We start from the raw sequence: 22,448 nt of genomic DNA, 5'->3' as shown, positions 1-22,448 counted from the left end.
CTCCTCCCAGGGAACCCCCGTCGGGGGGATTGCACGGCGTCTGCCCTGTAGAGCCGGCTCTTCTCGCTCCCCATGGTGTCCTCCAGGTCTCTCCTTTTCCTGGCCGGACGGTGTTCCACTGTGTGGGGGGGCCTTGCACGTTGCTTATCTGTCTGTCCACCAGTGGCCGTAGGGTGGCTCCCACCTTGGCTGTGGTGAGCGGTGCTGCTGTGAACTCTGGTGTGTGAGTCCACGGCTGAGATTTCAGTGGCCCGGTCAGCATCTCTGTGGCAGGTGACGTCATACCGTCCTGCGGTCCTGGCACCAGCAGGAACCCGGCGCCAGCTCAGCTGACATGTGGCACCTCACTGATGCCTCACTGCCGCCCTGGGGAGTGGGCGTGCCTGTGTCCCCAGTGTTCAGGTGAGGAGACAGAGGCCAGCAAAGTGACACAACCTGGCTGTGACCCCAGCCTCCAGGCTGGGTGCTGGGCACCAGGGTGGGTGGGGTGCTGTATGCATGGAACCCGAGTTGTCACCTCTACAGAGTGTTCCATCGAGTGAGCGCCTCCACCTGGCCCCTTGGTCATGCGTTTGCTCATCCGACATTGAGTGGGTCCTCTGTGCCCCCTGCCCTGGGCTGAATGAGACGCATGGGGCTGTGTGCCACCCAGGAGCTGGCACAACTGGGGACTGACTCACACAGAGGCAAAGGACAGGCTATCAACTTTCCGGGTCTGCCATGGCTGCCTAAGGGGTGTGTGTGCATGTGTGCGTGCACATGGATGCATGTGAGCACACATGTGCACATGTGGATGTGCTTATGCATTGATGCACATGTGTGCCCATGTGGATGGCTGCAGGTGGGGAGCAGGCCCCAGGGAGGAGCTGTTTTCTCAGTAGCAGAGCCAGGTGTTCTGAGCCCAGGTGTCCCGAGTCCAGGTGTCTGGAGCCCAGGTGTGTCGTCACTGCAGTTTACCTCCTAGGTCTTTTAAGGTGAAGGAGCAGGGCCTGCCCCGTCCCGTTTCCAGTGGCACTGTGTCCACCGGTCTCTCCCCCGACTTTCTGTTTTGCAAACTCGGAAGCGTGCGGGAGCACTGAAGGAAAGAGCGGTGCAACGAACACCTCGGAGGATGCCCGCCAGGGCACGGCGAGCGTTGGCATGTTGCCACGTTCTGCTCTCGCTCTATTTTCTGAACCATTTGAAAGGTAGTTGCGGCCTGACCCCTGGCCCCCCGAAGGTAGGCGCACATGGCACCAGAGTGCCACGTGCACAGAGCCCCCTCCCCCCTCCCAGGGGTCCCCCGAAGGTGCCTGCTTGTCTTTCCAGCTCCAGGATCAGTCTAGGATCACGCGCTGCCACCGGCTACTGTCTCTGTCCCTTCAGTACCCTTCCTTCTAGAATGTTCTTTCGTGCCAGCGACTCGAAGAGGCCAGGGCTGCTGTGCCGTGGGTCATCCCCCAATCCGGATTGGTCTGTTTCTCGGTGACGGGACCCAGGCTGAGCATTTCTGGCAAGCGGCTGCCTTGATAACTGTGTCCCCGTGGGAGCAGGTACTGTGGGCTCTCAGGTTTTTTGCACATGGAGCAGAGACGAGAATTCTTACACGTTCGTCTTGGCACCGAGCGCAAATAGACCTGTGAGAGCTATTCCCAGAGGTGCAGTTGGCAGACCGCTGCCCCGGGGGCTGCCCGCGCACACCTTTCAGGGGGCGAAGGGTCAGCACAGGAGCCCTGCATCCCCGTCCCCACGAGCCAGCACAGGGCAGTGTTGGTCTTTTCCCATTTGCCAAGCTGACGGGAGGGGCACCTCCCTGCTTTAATCTGCGGGGCTCTGGGGTGCCCGAGAGCGTTTCCCTGCATTTCCAGGCCGCTGGTGCTGCGGTGTGAACGTCCGGTTCCCTCCTCTGCTCACTTTCCTGTGGGGCTGCCGGGTCAGGAGGCGGATGGGCAGGTGGACCGCATTCTGTCCCGCAGGACGAGGAGCCACTCCTGCTCTGAGTGTGGGGGGCTTTGCCACGGGGCCTGCGAGGGGGCAGGGCCCGAGTAGGGGTGTGCAGGTGTGTTGCTGAGCATAGAAGGCAGGGGGGGCGGGGAGCAGGGGGAACTCTCTAAACAGGACCCAGAAACTCCATCCCCTGCCGCCCTTCTTTCTCACGGGCTGAGTTCCTGGCTCGCTCCGCTCTGGGGGCACCCGAGACCCCACAAATAAAATCAGACCGGACTCTTGCTCTTGGTGAGCGGGATCCCTCCCCCGACCCCTGGCCTCTCTGCGGCCCCTCCGCCGATCGGTCCCTCCAGGCCTGGGGTCAGCACCCCTGCCGACCCTCTGCTGCACTGGTTCTGCCTCCTCTCCAGCTTTTCTCAGCCTGCAAAGGGCACGTTGCTGTCACCTCCTCCTCGAGGCCCTCCATCCACCTCCCACACCCGGCTGGGCAGCTGAGGCGGCTTCTCTGTCTTCTCCCGGTCCCAACTCCTCACAGTCCGGCTTGCACGCTGACTGGTTTCCCTGGCAGTGCTGCCCCAAGCCCACCTGCCCCATGGGAGATGGGGGCCCCTTGCCCCTGGAAGCCGGCCTGGTGCTCTGTGCCCACCTGTGCCCAGCCTCGGCCAGTGCCTGGTGTTTATCGGCACCCGTTCCTCCATCGTTTGGAGGGGACACCCGCCAACGAGCCCCACGCTTGACAGCAGGGGGTCCAGGCTGCAGCCAGCTCCTGGCAGACGCCTCAGGGATCCCCCCGCGTGGCCTCTGCCTTAGGGCTCCCTGGACCCGCTGCTGAAGCCCTGGCCCCTGGGACCTCAGAATGTGGCCCCATTCAGAAATGGGGTCCTTGCCGAGGTAGCTCGTTCAGATGGGGTCACAGTGGGGCAGAGTGGGCCCTGGTCCCACGTGACCCATGTCCTTAGAAGAAGAGAAGAGGGACAGGCACAGACACAGAGCGGATGGCCGTGGGACAGCAGACAGAGATCGGAGGGGCACGGCACCCGCTGGGCGGGACCCTCCTGCAGCTTCCGAGGGAGCGCGCGGCCCCGCCGGCCCCCAGCTCTGGTGCATAAAAGAGGTTTCTGTCGCCCTGACCGGCATGGCTCAGGGCGTCCGGTGTCATTCTGCAAACTGAAAGGTCACCAGTTCGATTTCCACTCAGGGCACACACATGGCTTGTGTGTTCCATTCCCAGTTGGGGGCTTGCATAAGAGGCAACCCGTCAATGTCTCTCCTTCTCTTCCCCTCTCTCCAAAAATAAATAAATAAAATGTTATGAAAGTGAGAGAGAGATTTCTGGTGATTAAGCCTCTTGGTTTGTTGCCCTTTGTCACGGCAGCCATGGAAACAAACACTGTGGGGCCTGGGAAGGGGCGGTGCCCGGCCATTCCACACAGAGTGCCCCATGGAGTCTCTCTGCAGCCCAGGGGACGGGCGTTCCCGTCCTGCAGACCTGGAGCCTGGGGCTCCGAGAGGGAACGCCTCTGGGCTGGGGTTGCACGGGTGTGGAGTGACAGTGGGTGGCAAGCCCAGGTCTGCCTGAGTTGCTGGAGGGGACCCAGCGGCCTCGCGGGGGATGCAGGTATGTGAGGTGTGGCCCCTTTGGGGGTGGGGGTGGGGTGACAGGGGACACAACGAGCCAGGCGTTCTCTTTTCCGATCGTGTGCTGCCTGGGGGACCGTCCGGCAGAGGTGTCCAGCATGAAGCTCTCGTGGCAGCTAAGTGCTCAGGAGAGGCCAGGGCTGGGCCTGAGGACCCCTCACCCACGGATGGGACGGCTCGGACCCCTGCAGACCTCATGGTCCATGTCCCGGAAGGAGAGCTTGTGGGTGTCTTCCTTGCATTTTAGTCACTTTGGAAGTCTCTCCGCTGTCACAACATTGCCAGGCCCTGCTCTCATCTGTTTATCACCTTTCAAGCAGCGCTGGTGACAGAATTGCGTGAGCATCATGCCCACCCATGCAAAGCTGGGTGGGCAGTGCGGGGCTGTCAGGGAGTGAAGGTTGAAGGTCACAGCATGAGAATGTGGGGCGTGGGCTGTGAGGGCAGGAGGGGAAGGCTGGGGGCTCTGTGAGCCGGTGGGGCCCGTAGAAGCGCTGAGCCACAAGGCCCTCGGACCCCCCACTCCCGCCCTCTTCCTGTCAGGTTAGAGCCCCTCCCCCAGCCCTCTGTGAGCCAGACTGAACCCCTGGAGAGGACCGACCATGAGGGGGGCAGCCAGGATGCCCTCCTTGTCCTGGGCAGTCCTTTGGGGCACCTGTCAACCCCGCCCCCCTTGGTGTGCAGAAAGTACACACTTCTGTCTTTTTAAAGAAATCATCAGTTTTGATTTGGGTCCCCGCCCTGGCAGGGGTGCCTGATGGCGTAGGGTTAGGATAGAAATTTCTGCGTTGGAGATGGCGACCCATTTACGGGCACGCAATCAGATTAGTGGGCCACATTTGTTACGTAAGCTGAGTTGAGTCGCAAAGCAGCAGGGCGCGCCTCGAGGGACAAGGGCATTGTTACGGATTTGCATTCCGCACAGGCTGCTTCGAAAAGCGGGCCCCTAGTCATCTGGTCCCCCGCCAGGCCCCCGTGGCGGGCACCTCATGGGGACGAAAGCGTGTCTGCCGATGGGATTAGGTTGAGGACTCAGAGGAGGGGACTATCCCGGGTCACCCAGGCGAGCCTGGAGAGCCGTCACGCTGGTCCTCGGAGCACAGGGAGGGCGCAGACGCACCCACAGGGGTGACGTGGCCGGAGGCTGAGGGTGGTGCGGCCACCGCCCGAAGCCAGAAGACACAGAGCAGGTCCTCCCCATGGCCTCCGGTGGGGGAGCGGAGCCGACACCTGGGTTTCAGCTCAGGGACACCCACTTTGGGCACCAGGCCTCCAGTGCTGGGAGAGAACACACTCGATGAGTTAAGGCCCCGGTAGGCGGGGCTCTGCTGCTGCAGCGGCTGGGGTGTCGGCGGTCAACGGTTCTTGCTCCGGGCCTGTGGCCGGGCTGCCTTGTGGGTGGCTCGGCCCCTCTCACACCTTCGTCCTGGGACCCGCAGGCTGGCTGGAGTGCTTTCCTCGTCCAAAGGCAGATGCACCGTAGGGCAGGTGGCCGTGTCTGAGGCCTAGATCCTGAACTGGCACTCTGCCCCCTCCACTTATGTCCCATAGGCCAAGGCCAGGCACACGGGCAAACACGATTCTGGGACAGGAAGCTGCCCCGTGCCCCAGATGCCAGCGAAGGGCAGGGTGCAGGGGGACCCAGCCAGTCCAGCCACAGGTGCGCACGCCGGTGTGCAAGCCTCCTCTGGCCTACACGCCCTTTCCCTGTGCTGATGTCAGAACCCTGGAGTGCATGTCCCCAGTGCCCTTGATCCTGAAGTTCACGGGTTCTCAGGGGCCCAGCTCTGCTTCTCTGTGACACCTCCTGACCTTCAGCTGGAAGGTTCCGGGTGGGGCTGTATCAGAGCCACCGTCGGGCAGAGGCCATGCGCAGTGGGCCCCCGACTCCCAGGCTCGGAGCCTGCAGCCTGTTCACCAGCTCTGGCCCCTCCCACCTGTGGCCCCTCCCACCTGTCTCTGCTCGGTGTCCTCCCTGAGGAGGCAGGGATGTGACTCCCACCTCAGGCTCGAGGCGCCACAGAGTGGGGCTTGCAGAGTGCTCGGTGGGGGCTGTCATTTGGGTCACCGCTGAGCCGGGCACAGGGCCACAGGGCACAGGGAGCAGAACAAACAAAGGGGAAACTCTTCTTATTTATGAGCCAAAGGGGGGAAGTCCCTGCCTTGGAAGCAGAAGTGGTACCCACTTGCGGGTCCCCTGGTCTGGGCAGGGATGCTCCAGGCAGCCTTTCCTGTAGGGTCCACGGTCACGGTCCCGGTCCACTGGGTGGGACTCTCGGAGATCAGATTGGGCGGCTGGCTGCCCGCACGCATGGGAGACGACACCTTCCGCTGTGTGCTCTCACGGACATGCCTCTCACCCCTCCCCGTCCGAGTGGCGTGAAGTGTGGGTCGTGACTGGTGCTGCCCCAGGCCTCTCAGCTGTGGGACCCTGGGCACACGGCACACGCACTCTTAACCATGATGATGCCGTGGGCTCCCTGCGGCCACGTGCTGGGTCCCAGGCAGTACCGACCACTTACGCTGTTGGCGGGTCAGAGAATATTTCCACCTCCCGAGATCTTAATGCCGAAACTAGCAAAGGAGCATCACAGAGAACAGGGGACACCTCAGGGACCGCGATGGCAGCCAGACTGGTGCAGGGACCCAGCTCTGTCTTCCAGGCCCAGGGGCCTCTCATTAGTCACTCAGACTCCCCAGGCCTCAGTTTCCCCTCAGAACACTGGGGCTGTATAGAATAAATGAATGAAAAGTAGACCCCCCCAATTAACGTCCACCCAGAACCTTAGCATGTGGCCTTGTGTGGAAGGAGGTCACCCTGTGTCAGGGTCGCCCTAAACCCAATGGCTGGTGTCCTTACCAGAGACAGAAGAAGATACAGGACACAGGGAGAGGCCATGTGGAGATAGTGGCAGACGCTGGAGCCATGTGACCGCAGGGCCAGGACCGGCCGGGCCACTCGGACCTGAGAGAGGGAGGGAGTCCCCCCTGGAGCCTCAGGGGGGCGCAGTCAGGCCCCGCCTTGAGGCCCGACCCTGGCCTCTGGGGCTGTGAGGGCAGAAATGTCCGAGGTTGAAGCCCCTGTGCGTCGTGGGCCTGGTGGGGCAGCCCCGGACACCCACACCGAGTGGCTGGGACGGCGCGTGACTCTCTCGCCACTCCTGGCACACGGGGCAGTCAGTGTTCCTGGCCCTCCCGGCCCCTCCCCCGCCCTCGTGTGTGTGTTCCAAGTCCCTTTCCCGGACGCGTGGGGAACAGGTGCCCCTTTGGAGTGCGGCGGCATCTATTTCAGTGTGCCGGGAAGGGGCCGCAGGGCGCAGCTGCCGCGTCACCCTCTGGCGAGTCGGCCGGAGCCGTGTCCGCCACAGAGGCGCCCCGCCAGTCCAGCGGCCGCCCGCAGGCTCCACGGTGCTGGCTTCTCGAGGAGGCCGCAGTCCATGGGTGTGCCCGGCGGGGAGACAGGTAGGGCCCCAAAGCTCCCGTCCTGCCTGAGCCACCCGGCCGGGGAGGAAGTGCACTTTCCTAACGGGAAGTCTGGAGTGCCAGGAATAATCGGGTGGGGGGGGGGGCTGATGGGAAGGGGGCCGTGTGGCTCAGCTCTGCTGTCACTGAACGGGGTGAGGACCAGCACGTGTGAGCGCCCACTGTGTGCCGGACTTTGGGACTTTCTCTGCGGACTGGTGGTGCCAGTCCTGCGGCGTGGCTCCACTTTACAGACGAGTAAGCTAGACTTGGGGGGGAAGAGCCGGTGGGGGAGTCAGCGTGAGTGGGCTCCAGCGCCCTCGGACCCCACTGGGCCCGCAGCCTCTCTGCCCCAGCCCCCTCCCTTCCCCCCTTCCTCTTCTCCTCACTCAGAGTTTCCAGGCCGGAGGTGGGGCGGGTCCCCGCCCGGCTGAGGACACCATGTCCTCCACACCCTGTGGTGCTTCCCCGGTGACGGCCAGCAGCGCCAACGGCACAGAGCGGCCCAGAGTGATGTGGGAGATGGCGGGGACCCACGGAAACAAGCGCCCTTGTCCCGCAGATGGAGGCGGGGACGGGTGACAAAAATAGCAGCAGAGGGGATGGGATTCCTTCTGTCAAGTTACAGTGAGAGCGAAACCCAGAACCACAGTAAGAAAGCAGGGTGCCTCTTTGTCGTCTCGGGTCAGGCGGCGGCTCGTTCGACAGACCCCCAAGAACACAACAACGCAGGAAACGCACCCAAACTGGATTTCGTCAAAACGGAACACTTCCGTGCTGCCAGGAACGTCAGGAGGAAATGGAAACAGAGCCCACGCTGTGGGAGCCAATCGTGTGTTTGACGAGGGCACTTGCCTCTGGGGTGTAGGTGCTCGTGCGTCGGTCGCAGAAGGACAAGCGAATTGAATGGGCACGGTCTGAAGAGACACGTCTCCAGAGAAGGGGTGCCGGTGGCCCACAGGTGCGCGATGGGGCTCAGCACCCTCTGCCCCCAGGGAGGCCCCCTCATACCCCCTGCAGTGGCTGTTGTTCAAACGATAAACAGTAACGAGTGTGAACAAGAGGGTGGAGGGACACAGGGAGTGTCGAGCGGCTCGGCCACCAAGGAGAGACATGCAGAGTTGGCATCCGGCTGAACAGTGTGCCCTAGGTGTGTCCCCAAGACAAGCGGGACACCGTCCAAGCAGGAGAACCTCACAGCGGCCCCCACGTGCTGACCAGCCAAGTCCTCCAGCTGTGGAGAGACCCGTGGAGCGTGTCCACACAGCAGGATTACCCAGCACACGGAGGAAGGACGCCCTGGCATGCACCACAGCGTGGCTGAGCCTCGGGAATGCCGTGCCCGGGGAGGAAGCCAGACATGAAAGGCCACCACGGACTGTGTTGTCCCACGCGTGTGATCTGTCCTGAAGAGGCAAGCCTTCGAGACAGGGAGCGGGCTGGGCTGCCTGTTGCCGGGCAGGAGGTGGGGGTGGACAGTGAGGGAGGGAGGAGGAGCGGGTCTCTCCGTGGGGCCGTGGAGATGCTGTGACAGTGACTGTGATCACCACTGGACTCTCCCAGCGCACCGAAGCCTGTGGTGCCTCCTGGGGTGAGTGGCGCGCATCATGAAAAACGTGTCTGTAGAGCTGTGAAGGGCTCAGGACAGGGTGGTTCCCTGTCGTGTGGACTGAAAGTGACAGGCTCATGGTGGCTCCCGACAGTGGCTGGTGTCCTCCTGGGGCACCTGGTGGGAGAAGAGGTCCAGGGCTGTGACCTCTCTCGGGCCCTCTGTGACCATCCCTGCTAGATTCGAAGCCAAGGACTTTTCCGGGTTGTTTGGACCTGTGATGTTACCCAGTGGGGAGCAGTGAGGACCCCCAGACAGGCAGGTGATGTCTGGAGGTCAAGGCTGCAGCCCTGACTTCAAGGGCCTGGGCAGCGAGGGGGCGGCTATGGCTCAGAGCTGGCCAGGGCACACCGTGGGGAGGGGCGGTACGTGTGGGCAGGTCCTGCAGCCCCAGGGGCTCCCACACTGGGGGGGTCCCGTGGCAGATGGGGCCTGGCCGGATTAGCTCAGGCTCACAGACCCTCTCGGTGGCCATTGACGGAGGGTGAGGGATCCTGCGGCCTGGGTCCGAACCCTCGCTGTGCTCTGCCCACTGCCAGCTCTGTGCCCAGTCTATGGATGGAAATCGCCACGTGCAGTGCCTGGCATGGCCTGGGCATAGGACTGAAAGGTGAGGATGCCACTGAGACTCTTGACTGTCACCCTGTGGGTGCCCTGTAGGTGGCTTGAGTCACCAAACTCATTTCCTGGTTCCAATTGGATTTAGTGGACGTTCATAGGGCATCTGCTGTGTGCAGGCTCTGGGGATGTGTTACAGGCCCAGACGAGCCACTGGTTGACCCGAGGTGGCCGCCCTGGCTAATGGCAGTGGGACACAGGGGACAAGCATGTGCCTGGCCACAGGCTCGCCAGGCCCTGGCAGTTTCCGTGTGTGTTGCAGGGGGATGGGCCCAGATGCCCGCTGAGCCCTGACCTTCCGGAATGCCACCCCGAGATGCCTCTCCGGTCAGGAAGGGCCGCTCTTCCGGGGGTGAAATGACATACTCCAGGGGTGTGGGTGGTGAGGGCACCTGGACCAGCTGCTCGAGGCGCAAAGAGCCCCAGGAATGAAGCCCAGGCTGAGGTCTGCCGGCGGCTCCACAACCAGCCAGAGCTTCTGGGGTGTTCAGTGTGGTGATCGAGGTGGCAGCTCCGTCACCCGCTGGGCCATCCCCGAGTGGGCACCCTGGGTCGGAACCACAGACGTGCGGATTGGGGTGGGGGCAGTCGGCTGGTTTAGGAATACGGAGGCTCCCTGACTGGTGCGATGAGGTCACCTCCTGAGAAGCCGATTGGCAGCTGAAAACACCGTGCGTCCAAAATGCATTTATTCCACTCAGCCTAGCTGAGCCTGGTCGGTTTCTGCTGAAGGCGCATCGCCGAGGCACCGTGGTTGAGTCGGGAAGTCGTCCGTCCAACCCTCGTTCAGCCCGGAGCGTCTGTACTGGCATTTTCAACCCTCGGTGATGCCCACTCACACCTGTGCTCACGCCCATGTTCAATGCTTAGACCCCGGAGAGAGGAGAGTTGATGTGTGACTGTGGGGAGTCACTGTCTGACCTCGGGGCAGGTCAAGGGCGCAGATGAGCACACTCAGCTCCGCAGGAGGCCACGCTCGCGAGGAATCAGAAGAGGTCACTCTGGGGAGGTCACGTCCAGGGCAGCAGGTCGAGTCTGTGGGAACGAGTCACTTTCAAGGCAGTGAGTCATTTCTGGAGTACCACGTCCCTTCCAGGGGGTTACTCTTTGGGTCACTTCCGGTAGCAGGTCTCGGGCCCCTGCAGCTTGATCAGGTGATGGTTGAGACTGGGTCGGGGCAGGTTCCGGGAGGGGCGTCCCTGTGCCGGACTGGAGGTGTCAGTGTGATGAGCTCTGGGTGTGGGTGTTCCCATGTCTGTCCCCATCTCTGCCCTCAGGTGCCAGCTCCTGGCGGGCCAGTGTCTGGTGGCCTCACCCTGGCCCTGTGCAGGCCAGAGCTTGGTGGGAGGGGACCCACCGCATCCTCGAGGGATGGAGGACGTGCTGACCGTCAGACCACACGGCCCTCCGGCCACTCGCTGGGCCAGGCTGCTGGGGGCTGTGGCAGGGAGAACGGGGGGCTGGGGAGCAGCTCCCACCTCATACAGTGGTCGGCCCCAAGTAGGTTTGGGGGCGAGTGCTCAGGTGTGATTGGTGCAATTCCCATCACGTGACCCTGGGGGGGGCGCCCAGGCCCACACCTGCAGCAGGCACTTCCTCTGCCACCTGTGGGGAGCGGGGCCCTAATGAAGGACCTGCGGGCAGTGCTGGCCTCTCCCTGAGTGGGCAGCAGCAGGAGGAGTGAGTCTGTCTGGGGGGTGGGCCCTGGGCCTCAAAGCCACAAGACGGGTAGACGCGATCCCAGGGCCCAGCGGGCAGAGAGGCAGAGGCGGGCTGGCTGCGCCACCTACCTGCAGGGCTTCTACCTGTGTGAAGACAGGGGTCTGTTGTCACGGTGCTGTGTCTACTTCCTACCACTAGAGGGAAGCACCACTGTTCTCACCTGCACAGAGGCTCCAGGTGGGCGGAGTGGGCCCTCCCACTAAACCATGTCTTAAAGCAGCTGCCCCTAAACCAAATATATCCCCAGTAACCAGGAAACGGGTGACTCAGGCTGTGAGATTCGGAAATGACGGCAGCTGCTGTGCGTCAAGCCCTCGGGGTTTGCTGGACACGGGGTTGGCGCATATTGGTCCAGGGTCTCAGCACCTCCCAGCCAGGGGATGTGAATGGCGGGACTTCCACCGGTCCGGACTTCCACCGGTCCGGACTTCCACCGGTGGAAGTCCCGCCATTCGGGGTCCAGCACATGGAGGCTGGGGTGAGGGCTGCACTCAGCGTCTGACCCCGCGGCCAGCAGTGCCCCCAGCACCTGACAGTGTGCCCAGGGGGCTGGTTCGAGGTCTCTCTGATATTGGACTTGGGTTGGTTTCAGGCAGTGTGAGGACTGTGTGTCACGCGTGGGAGGGACAGCCCATCATCCTCTGTGTGCCTGACAGAGAAGGCCACAGTGTGGCCAATCTGCATCCCCCCACCCCCACCGGCTGGGCTGGATCTTGGACGGGACTCGATGGCTGGTCAACCCCGTGTGAGCCCTCGGCAGCCTGGGCTGTGCGCAGGCCCACTGGTCCTCTCTGTCTGTGGTTTCCAACCTTGACGGCTGTGGCCCCTTCCACACGGGGAGTCTTAACTGCAGGCCCAGGAAATCCTCACTTTTTGCCTCCTCCTGTCCGTTGTATTAAATAATCCACGGGACGATTTCTGCAGTTATTCTACAGGAAAAAGGGGCGTGGGGCACTTCACCCTGCTGACATTGAACTCAGAGCCAGAACTGCCACCGTAGGTCCCAGACTGCAGGCTGAGCTCTCAGGCCCCGCCCAAGCTCAGCACCAGCCAGGCTGCTGTTTGGCGTCCTGGGGGCTCTGGATCCACGAGGCAGGTGTGACGCCGGGCCGCCTGCTGCTCACCGCCCTTCCTGCACCTGCTTCTCCGTGCCGTGGCTTTTGGTCCCCAGACGGGGGGCACTCGCTATCTGGGGTGTGTTCAGAGCCTCGTCCTGTGAAGGCTCATAGTCCCCGCCATGCCCAGGCCCCACTGTGCCACTGGCCAAGGGCAGGGACCGCAGAGGAGGGAAGGGGCCCCACTTTGGCCCGATGGGGGCTGTTGGGAGGCGGAGTTCAGGGTGAAGAGGGCAGTGGGGAGCTGACGGAGGAAGGTCCTCCTGTCTGGGGCCCACTCCTCAGTTTTTACAGTGGGGATGAGGCCTTCCAGCCTGGCGCTCCATCAGTGCTAGGTGTGCACACATGTGTGTGTGCGTGTGCATGTGTGAATGTGCCTAAATGTCAGAAGAAGCGTGGCAAGTGTTTTCTGGGCCCACCCACCTCCCCTGGACCCAGCTGGGTTCCAGCAGCCACAGTGGCTGTTCTTTGGGCCTCTGCCAACCCCCAGACTCACTCAGCCTGGGCACTGGGCAGCCCAGAAAAAAGGGGCATGGGGTCCTCCAGGGGGGCAGGTGATGGGGCTTGTGTCCCCCCCAGGGGAGCAGGAGATGGGGCCGGTGCCCCAGCCCCCTTCCCTCTGAGGCAGGATCTGGGCCATGAGGGATGGCCCCTCCAGGGGTGACCTGCTTGTACCCAGCAGTGACGGCTCAGTAACACGCCTGCCCTTGCCTTCCCTGCCCCGTTCCTCACTCCTTCCTGCCACCCGGGAGCCCCAGATAAGATACACACTGCACCCCGTCCTGTCTCAGCCTCAGGTCAGGGGACCCAGACTGGGTCAGGAGGGTGGCATTAGGTGTGGAACTTTGCTAAGACCCAACATGAGAAGGCAGAAGCTCTTTTTTCAGAACGGGCTGGGGCAGGGGGTTGGCCTCCATCACCTGCATTTGGTGGGCACCCCAAGGCAGGCAGAGGGCTCAGAGCGCAACCTGGTAGAGGAAGGGGCTTGAGTCCCGATGAAGCTGGGGAGGTGAGGAAGGCTGGGGCGGCTCCTGGAAGGGGGTGTCCCAGGTGACAGGTTAAGGGGAGCAGATGTGGCTTTCTCAAGCTGGTCTGGCGTAGGAAGTGGGTATAGCCTCCTCAGGTGCCTGCGTGGGCCATGCTCTGCCTGGCAGGCCCCTGTGCCGCCTGCAGCTCCGCCACCTAACCACTTCCTCCTGGTGCCGCCCTCTACCCAGCTGGGAGAGAGTGGGTCCCCAGCCCCAGGCCCCCAAGCCAGGCTCTGCTGCCTGGCTTGTCACCGTTGCTCACCCAGCTGTCTGCAGTGTGGCTGGGGCTCCTGTCCCGCACTCTGGCCTCCGTAGGTGCTTTCGGAGGTGTGGGTAAGGAGCACATGCCCTGCCCAGGCCCTGGGAGCCCCCAGTCAGGCCTCTTCTTGGGTTCCCAATGCCTCTGGACACATCCTAGGCTACAGCTCGGGAACAGCAATGATGCTCAGGTTGGTGTCCCGGCACAGAGGGGACCGATGGACACTCACAGGAGGATGGCGGCCGAAGAACCGGGGTCTCCTGGCTGCAGGGGGAGGGCCATCCAGCTCCCTGGGTGGGCGCTCTGAGGCCGTGTAGGGTCAGGGCCTTGCCAGGTCAGGGCGCAGGGGACTGCCATCCCTGGGGGAGGTAGTGATCTCCCCGCCACTGCCGGTGTGCACACAGGTATGGGGGCAGGAGCCCTCACTGGAGTTGACCGTGATATCCAATTCCCAATGGAAAGGACAAGGCTGTGCCCGATGCCCCCGGGACTGGGCTGGCAGGGGTGGGGCCTCCGTTCCTCAAACACAGCCGGTCTGCTCCGCCGTGCCTGTCCGCCCTCCCATTAACGCGGCTCCTTTCCCCCCTGCAGTGTCGGAGCCCCCCGCCGCTCACAGCCTGCTGGAGAAGCCGCCCGGCTCCGCCATCCTGTGCACCACCTGCGGCGGCGTGTGCAAGGGGGAGGTGCTGCGGGTCCAGAGCAAGTACTTCCACATCCAGTGCTTCGTCTGCAAAGGTGAGCGTCTGCCCGGCCTGAGTGGGGGCCTGGCGCAGCCGGGCGCGCAACCGGGGCCTGCAGCCGCGATTCGGGGCACAGTGTCTCTGGGCAGCTTGCTGGGTCTGGGGGCTTGGAAAACTCCAAATCCAGAATCTGTGTGAGGCGGTGGAGCTTTTCGATGGGGCCCTGGTCCCTTGTGGGTGTGGGGAGGGCCGGAGGACAGGGTCTGGGTCCCAGGACTGTCCTCACACAGTGTTACTCGAGTCCCAGGGCTCAGATGCATGGCCCTATCAAAGTGGCCCCAGGGGCCGGGAGTCAGAGCCTTGTGGTCAGGGCCGATGGCACGACGTGGACTGTGGGGGGCACAGGGCCTGCGCTGAGCCCCCCACGAGCCTCCCGGGGATCAGGAAGGAGCATTGCCATCATTCTAGGTGAGAGTGGCCTTTGCTTTCTGTGACTGTAAAACACAGCGCGGGAGCAGCCTAGATTCAAACAATACCAAACAGATGAAACTTAAACCGAAAAGAACCGTGGGGCATCCCGCTGCGGAGCCGGCCTTCTCGCGAGTCTCCTGCAGGCTCCTCCCCTCCTTGTGTTCGAGGTAACACACTTTTGTGGAGCACAAATAAGTCACGTGTATTTGCGTTCGGTTTCCTGAGAATATCTGAACAATAGCATTTGGGGTCAGAGGTGGACCAACCAAACCGATCTGGCCCAGTCTCCAAGGCCACGGGGGTTCGGTTTTACAGGGCTTACATCAACACTGCAGGCACACTGTCTACCTGTCTGCAGGGAGCAGGGCCCGCACCCCTGCTGTCCTGGGTTGGAGAGGATGTTGTCCTAGGCCTTCAGGGCTGCATGTGACATCGGCCAGAATGACCAGGATGAACCCCAGGAGCTGAGGGTTTGCTTTCAGAAGGGCACACACACAATCAGGAAAGATGCCACACACAGGTCACTGAGTGACACGCGTTTTATCGGCATTGCGAGACCCCGTCTGGGCACCGAAGGCTGCATTCCCCCCACACAGGGTCCAGGGAAACCCCAGTGGGGCCAGGCCTGGCCCAGGCTCTTGAAAGAGAAGGACGGCCAAGCTCAGCCTGCACAGTGAGCTCTGCGGAGGGGGAAGCGCACTGGCCAAGGTGCGAGGCGTGGCTTCAGAGCTCGCCGTTAGTGGTAGGGTAAAGTGCTGGCGGGGCGCACGGGCGGGGGTTGGGAGCTTCCAGAGAGCGCATCATGGAGGTGATGTGTGGGCTCTGACCTGGAGGCTGGAGGGTCAGACGGCAGGGCACCGGCAGGGTGGGGGGCAGACTACGCCCGTGGGGAGGGCAGCAGGGTTTGAGTGCCGAGTGCAGCTGGGGAGGGAGGCAAGGCTGGGCCTGGAGAAGCAGCTGCTCATCCGGGGCTTGACTCCAGGCCCCCCGTGGTCCCCGAACGAGGGCTTCACCTGCCCCTCCTGGGGGTTCCATGGTGCGGCCTCCTTTGCGGGGGTGCAGCAGGTGAGCACCCCCCAGAGGACCTCTGCCCTCAGCCAGCACGTCACTGTCACAGGCTCGGTGTGAGGGAGGTATGTAGTCCTGCTGCCTCCCCAGGGGCGGGTCCGGAGAAGCCCAGTGCCCCCGGCCCCAGAGGGGTCAGAGTATGACAACAGGCTGACACTGGGGCTGCTGCAGTGGCATGGGACCTGTGACTTAGGGAGGATGATGGGGACCACCAGAGCCATCTGACCCCAGGACCCCAGCCCCACCCGCACCTCACAGGTCCTGGGGATCCGTCTCTGGGCCTGGGCGGCTATCAGGGTCATCACTGAGGAAGCCTCGATGCCCCTGAACTTCCTGGATCCAAGGGTCCCCGCACATCGACCGCCTGGCTCATCCCTGGTGAATTTTCCCGGCTGCACCACCGCACCTGTCCTCCCGTGTACCCCATTACCGCCTGCCCCCCAAAGGCTGCTGGAGCCTTAGTGGTGGGCACATGGGCATTCCAGGATGGTGGCTTAGGGGCCATTTGGACAGACGAGGCGAGGGACAAGGCCGGGCCTAGCCTGGGAAAGGATGGCGCAGCCACGGGTGGTACTGGGACCGTGGGAGCGGTTGGCATTTCCACAGACCAGAGCCCCGTCCAGCTGCCTCCGTGGGGCGAGGCACCGGTGCCCTGCTCTTTGGCTATAAGGCAGATGTCCATCAAACATTGTCTGGCTCGGTGTCCTCCATGCCCCACAAAGACTCATGTGCTACATTACTGGAAAGCAAAGTCCATTAGGTCACCCTTTGTAAACACTTATCTCAAAACAAAGAGAGGATTTGCCTGCTATACTTAGAAGGGTTGTCTGAAAGTGCAGATCTGAGCCGCACAATAATAGGCCAGCCTCCTGGAATGCAGTCATCCCCTCGTTTGGAAGGAGGTGGGAGCCACCCAGGCGCCCCTCCCCGACCCCATGTCCCGAAGGATCACTTTGTCCCCTGAGGCTCACCTCCGCTGCACCTGCAGGTCAAGATATGCAGCAGCTGTTTTTAAAGCAGCTTTAAAATGCTGCACTTGTTTATGGGTGAGAATCACAAGGTCTCGGGTTGGCTGTCGTGAACGCAGAGCCTGAGAGCCACGGAGGGAGGCTTTGGGGGGATGGGGAAGGACGCTTGGCCAACAGCACCCCAAACATGGTGGATGCTCACCCCCTAACCTAAAGCCTGGAGATAGTCCCTCACCCCCAGGGTCAGTTAGCTTAATGGCTTAACAGGTCATCCAAGGCTCAGATCCTTTCTCCACTTCCCCACTCCCAGCTGTCCCCTGCCTCTGCCATTCAGTGCCTGTCAGTAGTGCTTCTCCTCATGATCTCAAGGGAGCTGCTGTAGCTCGGGGCATTGCATCCTCCCGGGGTGGCGCTCAGCTCGGTGGGAGGGGGCTGTAGGGACAGGCCGTCTCTCTGCGTGGTGCTCTCCTTGGTCAGGGAGAACCCTCTCCCCGAGGCTCCCGCAAACTCCCAGATGACACGTTGGCCAGAACGGGGCCCGTGTCCCCCTCTGGCTGAGCAGAGTGGGAGGCGGTCACTGACGTCAGTCCCGGCCGTCCCCAGGGGCACGTTGCCAGGGGAAACGAAGCAGGTCTGTGAGTGCAGAGGACGACGGTGCCGCCATCCAATTCCGATCTGAGAGGCCCCTGTATTCGGGGCCCCTGCTATCTTGGCACTTGTGGACCGGCCTCAGTTTACCTGGGACACTCCATGAATGAAATTACACCGTTATCCTGGCGCCTGAGGGTCTGGTGCAAATCCCACCTCTGCCGCCACCCGCTGAGCAGATCTTAGACCTGTTCCTCAACTTCCGTTTTATTCAGCAACTGTTCATTGGGCACCTACTATGTGCAGGCATGTTCTGGGTGCCTGGGATGCATCCGTGAACAAAGCAGACATCCGTGACCTCGTGGACCTTGTGTCCTAGAGCAGGGAGGGGGACAGATGGTCACTCCTGGACAGAATAAATAAGTACGTGTTATCACATGCTAGGAAGTGACAGCTGGGGAAAGGAAGACATGGGCCGGGGTGGGGCTGGGGTGCAGGGGGTGCTGCTACTTCCCAGTGGAGATCAGGGAGGGCTTCACGGGGGAGATGCCTTTGCATGAGGACTGGGGGGGTAAAGGGGAGCACAGCAGCAGGATAGGTACCTCCAGGACCGTGGAAAGTGCCCAGGAAGCAGGAGTTGGGGAGGCTGCCTGTCAGGGAGGAGAGCCCACGGCCCTGCCTGTCATTTGGTGTCCATGGCCAGGGTGGTCCACAGGGACACCTCCACCTGGGGACAGAGCCAGGCTGAGAGCTGCTCTGGGTCTTCAGGGGAACAGTGCAAAGTGCCTGCACACTGGCCTTTTGGGATGTTCCTGGGGCCTCGACGGGAGACCCACCGAGGGCTTCAGACCACAGAAAGCCCCAGAGAGAAGTGAGTCACCCCGGCTGGGGGCATAGGTCACTGTGCACAGCACGGCCCAACGAGGGTGGCCAGGAACTGCGGGTCACATGGCAGAGCTAGGTGCAGCTTGGGCAGGAGGGCCTCTCCAGTGACCTGGCCTGCTATTCCAGGTGGGAGCTGGGCCAAGGTCAGGGCCTACCTGGGCCAGCACAGCCCCACCAACCCCGGCTCGTGAGCCCCAGCAGGCCTCTTCGTGGCTTCGGGTTGAAATGTCCCCCAGCCCCCTGCACTGCTGTGGAGGCAGCTCAGGAGAGTGGAACCACGTGTCACCTGCCCACCCTGGGACCTGCCCTCTGGTTCTGGCTCCCAGCTCTGCAGGCTGGCCCTCATATCAGGCTTTTAAATGTGAATCCTGCCTTGTGCATGCGTCTTACTTCTGAGGGGCCTGCTCCCCATCAGACACGCTCTTCACCGTCCTCGGTACACAAGGCCCTCTGTCCTTGGTCGGACACTCACTGTGATCCAGCTCTGGTTCAGGATGAGGACCCCGAGGCTCAGAGAGGTTAAGTGACTTGCCTGGTGCCACACAGCGGTGGGGCAGGAGGGAGGACTCAGGCCCAGGCTGCCAGTCCCAAGCCTAGCGATGGCTGACTGACAGTCTGTGTGACGCTGCAGCCCAGTCTGGGGCTGGCCGGCCAAGGTGCTGGGGCTGCAGGGCGTTCTGGGGCCTCCAGCAGGAAGGGGCGGGGCAGGAAGGGTGCCCCTCTGAAACTGGGCCTGGCTCCTATGTGCCTCAGGGCTGGAGGGGGCGTGGGTGGAGGCTTAGGGGCCCCAGTGGCTGAGTGGCCGGCTGCCCCAGGGGAAGGTGCCCTGTGCTCCACCTTCAAAGTCCCCCAGCCCCTCCACCGGCTGCAACAGTGCAATTTCCTGTGATAGGAGGGGTGCATGAGGGGTCAGGGGACCATGGGATTCACGGTCAAGTGTCCCCGCCTCATTCCCTCCTGCAGGGGGTCTGGACTTGTTCACATGGTAGGGGGAGTGCGGGAGGGTTAGGCAGCCTCCCAGTGTGGGGGGTCGACCGCAGGGGTTCATCTGTTGTCAGCCACACAGGATCTCCCTGCCCTGAACAGAGCCTAGCACGTAGTAGGTACCTCTCTGATCCATTCTATTCCACAATGGAGACCGGAGCCTGGAGCAGTGGAGGGGCTGGGGACATCAGTGCGTCACCCTGGTGGTGTCCCAGACGAAGGAGGGAGGCTGGTGGCCCCTCAGCACAGCCTGGTATCCTCCCAGGTCAGTGCCCCTTTCTGGAAGCTTCCACAAGGAAGTCCACTCAACTCCAGGCTGAGGGGCCGGCACTGGAGCCCGTGTCTGGACCTGCGTCCCAGGGTTTTTGCGTGAACCCCTCTGAGCCTGCGTCGGGTGGGGGGCTGTATGTGGTGTGGTGGGTCCACCTGGGGCCGTGGGGACCTGGGACCCCCTCCCACCTGCTGACACGGGCCTCCCGCCTCTCCCTCAGCATGCGGCTGCGACCTGGCAGAGGGCGGCTTCTTCGTGCGCCAGGGCGAGTACATCTGCACGGAGGACTACCAGCGGCTGTACGGGACCCGCTGCTTCAGCTGCGACCGGTTCATCGAGGGCGAGGTGGTGTCGGCGCTGGGCAAGACCTACCACCCGGACTGCTTCGTGTGCGCCGTCTGCCGGTGAGTGGGGCCGCCGGGCTCCCTGCGCCTTCGCGGGAGCTGTCCGCCTTCCCTCCCTCTCAGCAGGGCACAGCTAAGAAGGAAGGCCAGGCCCAGCCAAGGGATGGCACTGGACCCTGGGTGGCCACACACCAAAGCATGCCTACATCCAGCCTGACCCTGCAGGCCACCTCCCGAGCCTGCAGCAGGGGGTCGAGCCCTTCTTCCTGGGGGGTGCATGGTCTCCTTCAGCTTCTGGAAAGGTCTCTCCCTCCCTGTCCCCTCCTCGGCCTCTCAACCAGCTCCTCTCCTGGTCCGCATTCTCCACACGTCCCATCTCTCCTGTTGGTGCTCATGGGTTCCACCTGCTGCTGGCTGCCCCGTCACATCCCTCCTGCACTGCCTGCCTCTCACTGCCCCTGTCCCTGATCTGGGGGTGACAATACCACCCAGCCCACCAGGCGGATGAGCCCAAGCATGGGCATCTTCTACCATCCTTCCCTTTCCAGAATCTGCTCAGCCGCTGCCCCCACTCAGGCCTCAAAGTGCGTCTGCTGGGTCCCCCCCACGCCTGTCACTCCGCATACATTGCCCGTGGCCTCCGAGCCCTTAGCCTGGTGCAGAGGCGCGTCCAGGCCGTTCCAGTTCTCCTGCTCTTTGGCTTGCTCAGCCAGGCTTTTCTAAGCACCCCTGCGGTCCAGGCCCTGGTGCCCTGGGCCCCCGTCAGCGGGGACCCCACACCACATCCTCAGACCTGGGGGTGCCGCTGGGCAGCAGGAGGCACCTCCCCCGGGAGCAGCCTCCCCTTCCATTGCATCCTGCATTGCCTCTCTCCTGGGCGCCGGCGGCGTCCCTAGCAACCGGCCGCTGGAGCAGCTCGATGTGAGCCCCACGCGGGTCTGGGCTGGTTGGCATCCTCTCTGGTCCGGCTGCTGGGCACAGAGCAGGTGCGCAGTGCCTGATGCCGGGTGGACGGAGGTCCAGAGCCTCGGGAGCAGGGCCACACGGGCTTCCCTCTCTGCCCTGCACCTGTGGGGGGTGGGGGTGTGGCCAGCAGGCGGCCTTCCACATGGGCTCCTCCCTCCCACCACAGATGCGCTGCCCCCAGGGGGATGCTGCATCTCTGGGAAACAAGGAATAAACCCCCCAGAGTCCATTCTGCCCTGTGCCCTCCGCCTCACTACACCAGTGTGACCGGGACTGCGTGTTGTTCCCAAAGTGCTGTCCTAGGTGACCACATGTGCACTGGATGGAAGTGGGGGCTTGGTCGGGGGGGATGTTGAGAGAGGGCAGGACAATGGTACGGGATGTTTCTAACGCCAGTGTCACTGTGTGTCACTGTGTGTCACTGTGTGTCACTGTGTGTCACTGCAGCATGTGTGGGTCAGAGTCGCCTGGGGACCATCTCAGGGCTGGACCTCTGAGCGTGTCGCTAGATGAGGTTTGATGTCGTCACAGTGGGTGTGAAAGGCCACCTCTGGGTAATCGGCTGTTTTAAAAGTGACAGCTCAGTCACGCTGGGACTGGACCTACCGGCCACTATGAACAACTGGAGAACTGGACAAAGACACAGAGCGACTGTGTGCAGACTCTGGGGGCCCAGATGGCTCAGGACTGAGAGGGGAAGACACGGAAATGGAGCCTTGTGAACGCCTGGCCTGAGGGGGGACCCACTGGAGAATGGCGTCCTCCCCGAGTCAGGAGGTGGTGACCTCAGAGCCCCGGAGAGCTGCACGGGGGCCGTGGGTCTCTGATGGGTACGGAGCTGGGCAGACACAGAGGTAATAGCACCGGGCGAGGTGAGGTCCAGCGCCCCCTGTAGGAAGAGAGGAGAATCCAGCCCGATGCTCGGCGCCGATCCAACGCTGCTGCTCACGGAAGGAAAGCACAGTGTGACTGGGGCCGGAACAGTCCGCCGGGACGCTGGACCCCGGAAGGAGAGCCGTGCCGGACGCCCAGGCGGTGACTTGGCACAGCTCTGTCACTGTGCTCTGTCCCTGAAGGAAACCGTGACATGGCAGTGCCACAGAAGATATTAAGAGACACCAAACGGAGTTCCTACAAGAGAAAATTACCGTTTCTGAAACAGAAACCCCCTGGAAGGAATCGGCAGGAGATTGGGTTTTGCAGAGGAAAAGATCGGTGAACTGGAAGACACAGCCGTAGAAATGATGCATCTACAGCAAAGAGAGGGAAAAGGGACCAAAATGTAAAGCGAGGCTCAGCACTCTGTGGGCACCGATCTGTCTGTCTGTCCCTCTAGGCTGGGAGGGGGACACCCAGCGGATCGAAGAAGGCTGAAAGAAATTTGAAGAAATAAAAGCTGAAAAATGTCCAAATTTGGTGAAAGCTATAAACTCGTGGTTCCAAGAATCTCGCTGAACCACGGCAGAAGAAACACAGAGAAACCCTGCGGAGCCCATCTCCATCCACTTCCTGAGAAGCAGTAGTAAGAAGGAAATCTTAAAAACAGCGAGAGGAAAACACGTGGTGTACGACGGAGTAGAGGCCGACCACGGACTCCACGCCCGAAACCACCGAGACAGTGGCACGGCGTCTTCCTAGAGCAGAAAGAAGACGTCAGACACGCCCATGCCAACCCCCCACCCCACCCCCACCCCCCAAAATACCTTTCAGAGATGCAGGCCAGACGGGTAAAGGGCACAGCATTCTTTGGGGGAGGTGATGAAAAGGTCCCCGGGTTGATTGTGGGGACGGTGGCGCAGCGCTGACCACATCGGTGACCGTCGAGTGGGATGCCCGCGGCAGCGTG

At 62.5% G+C, this 22,448-nt stretch overlaps 1 protein-coding gene across 10 annotated transcripts in view; it reads left to right on the top strand.

Annotated features, from left to right (window-relative positions):
• Positions 1-22,448, top strand: part of ABLIM2 (actin binding LIM protein family member 2) — a 92,448-nt gene that overhangs the window by 14,359 nt on the left and 55,641 nt on the right. For 3 of the 10 annotated variants that reach the window (XM_037046383.1, XM_037046369.1, XM_037046351.1), the window contains exons 1-3: positions 6,902-7,026; positions 13,969-14,112; positions 19,513-19,696. In XM_037046383.1, coding sequence (XP_036902278.1) covers positions 7,002-7,026; positions 13,969-14,112; positions 19,513-19,696 — 353 coding nt within the window. In that variant the 5' untranslated portion in view covers positions 6,902-7,001. Of the gene's footprint in view, positions 1-6,901; positions 7,027-13,968; positions 14,113-19,512; positions 19,697-22,448 lie in introns of those variants that run through there. The other 7 variants (XM_037046375.1, XM_037046368.1, XM_037046392.1 and 4 more) reach the window with 4 other exon arrangements.

The sequence above is a fragment of the Sturnira hondurensis genome, unplaced genomic scaffold, assembly GCF_014824575.4.
Source record: "Sturnira hondurensis isolate 20B ecotype Veracruz unplaced genomic scaffold, ASM1482457v3 Scaffold0000780, whole genome shotgun sequence".
NCBI classification, from domain to species: domain Eukaryota; kingdom Metazoa; phylum Chordata; class Mammalia; order Chiroptera; family Phyllostomidae; genus Sturnira; species Sturnira hondurensis.
The sequence above is the reverse complement of the archived record's forward strand: the minus strand, read 5'-3'. Positions and strand labels throughout refer to the sequence as shown.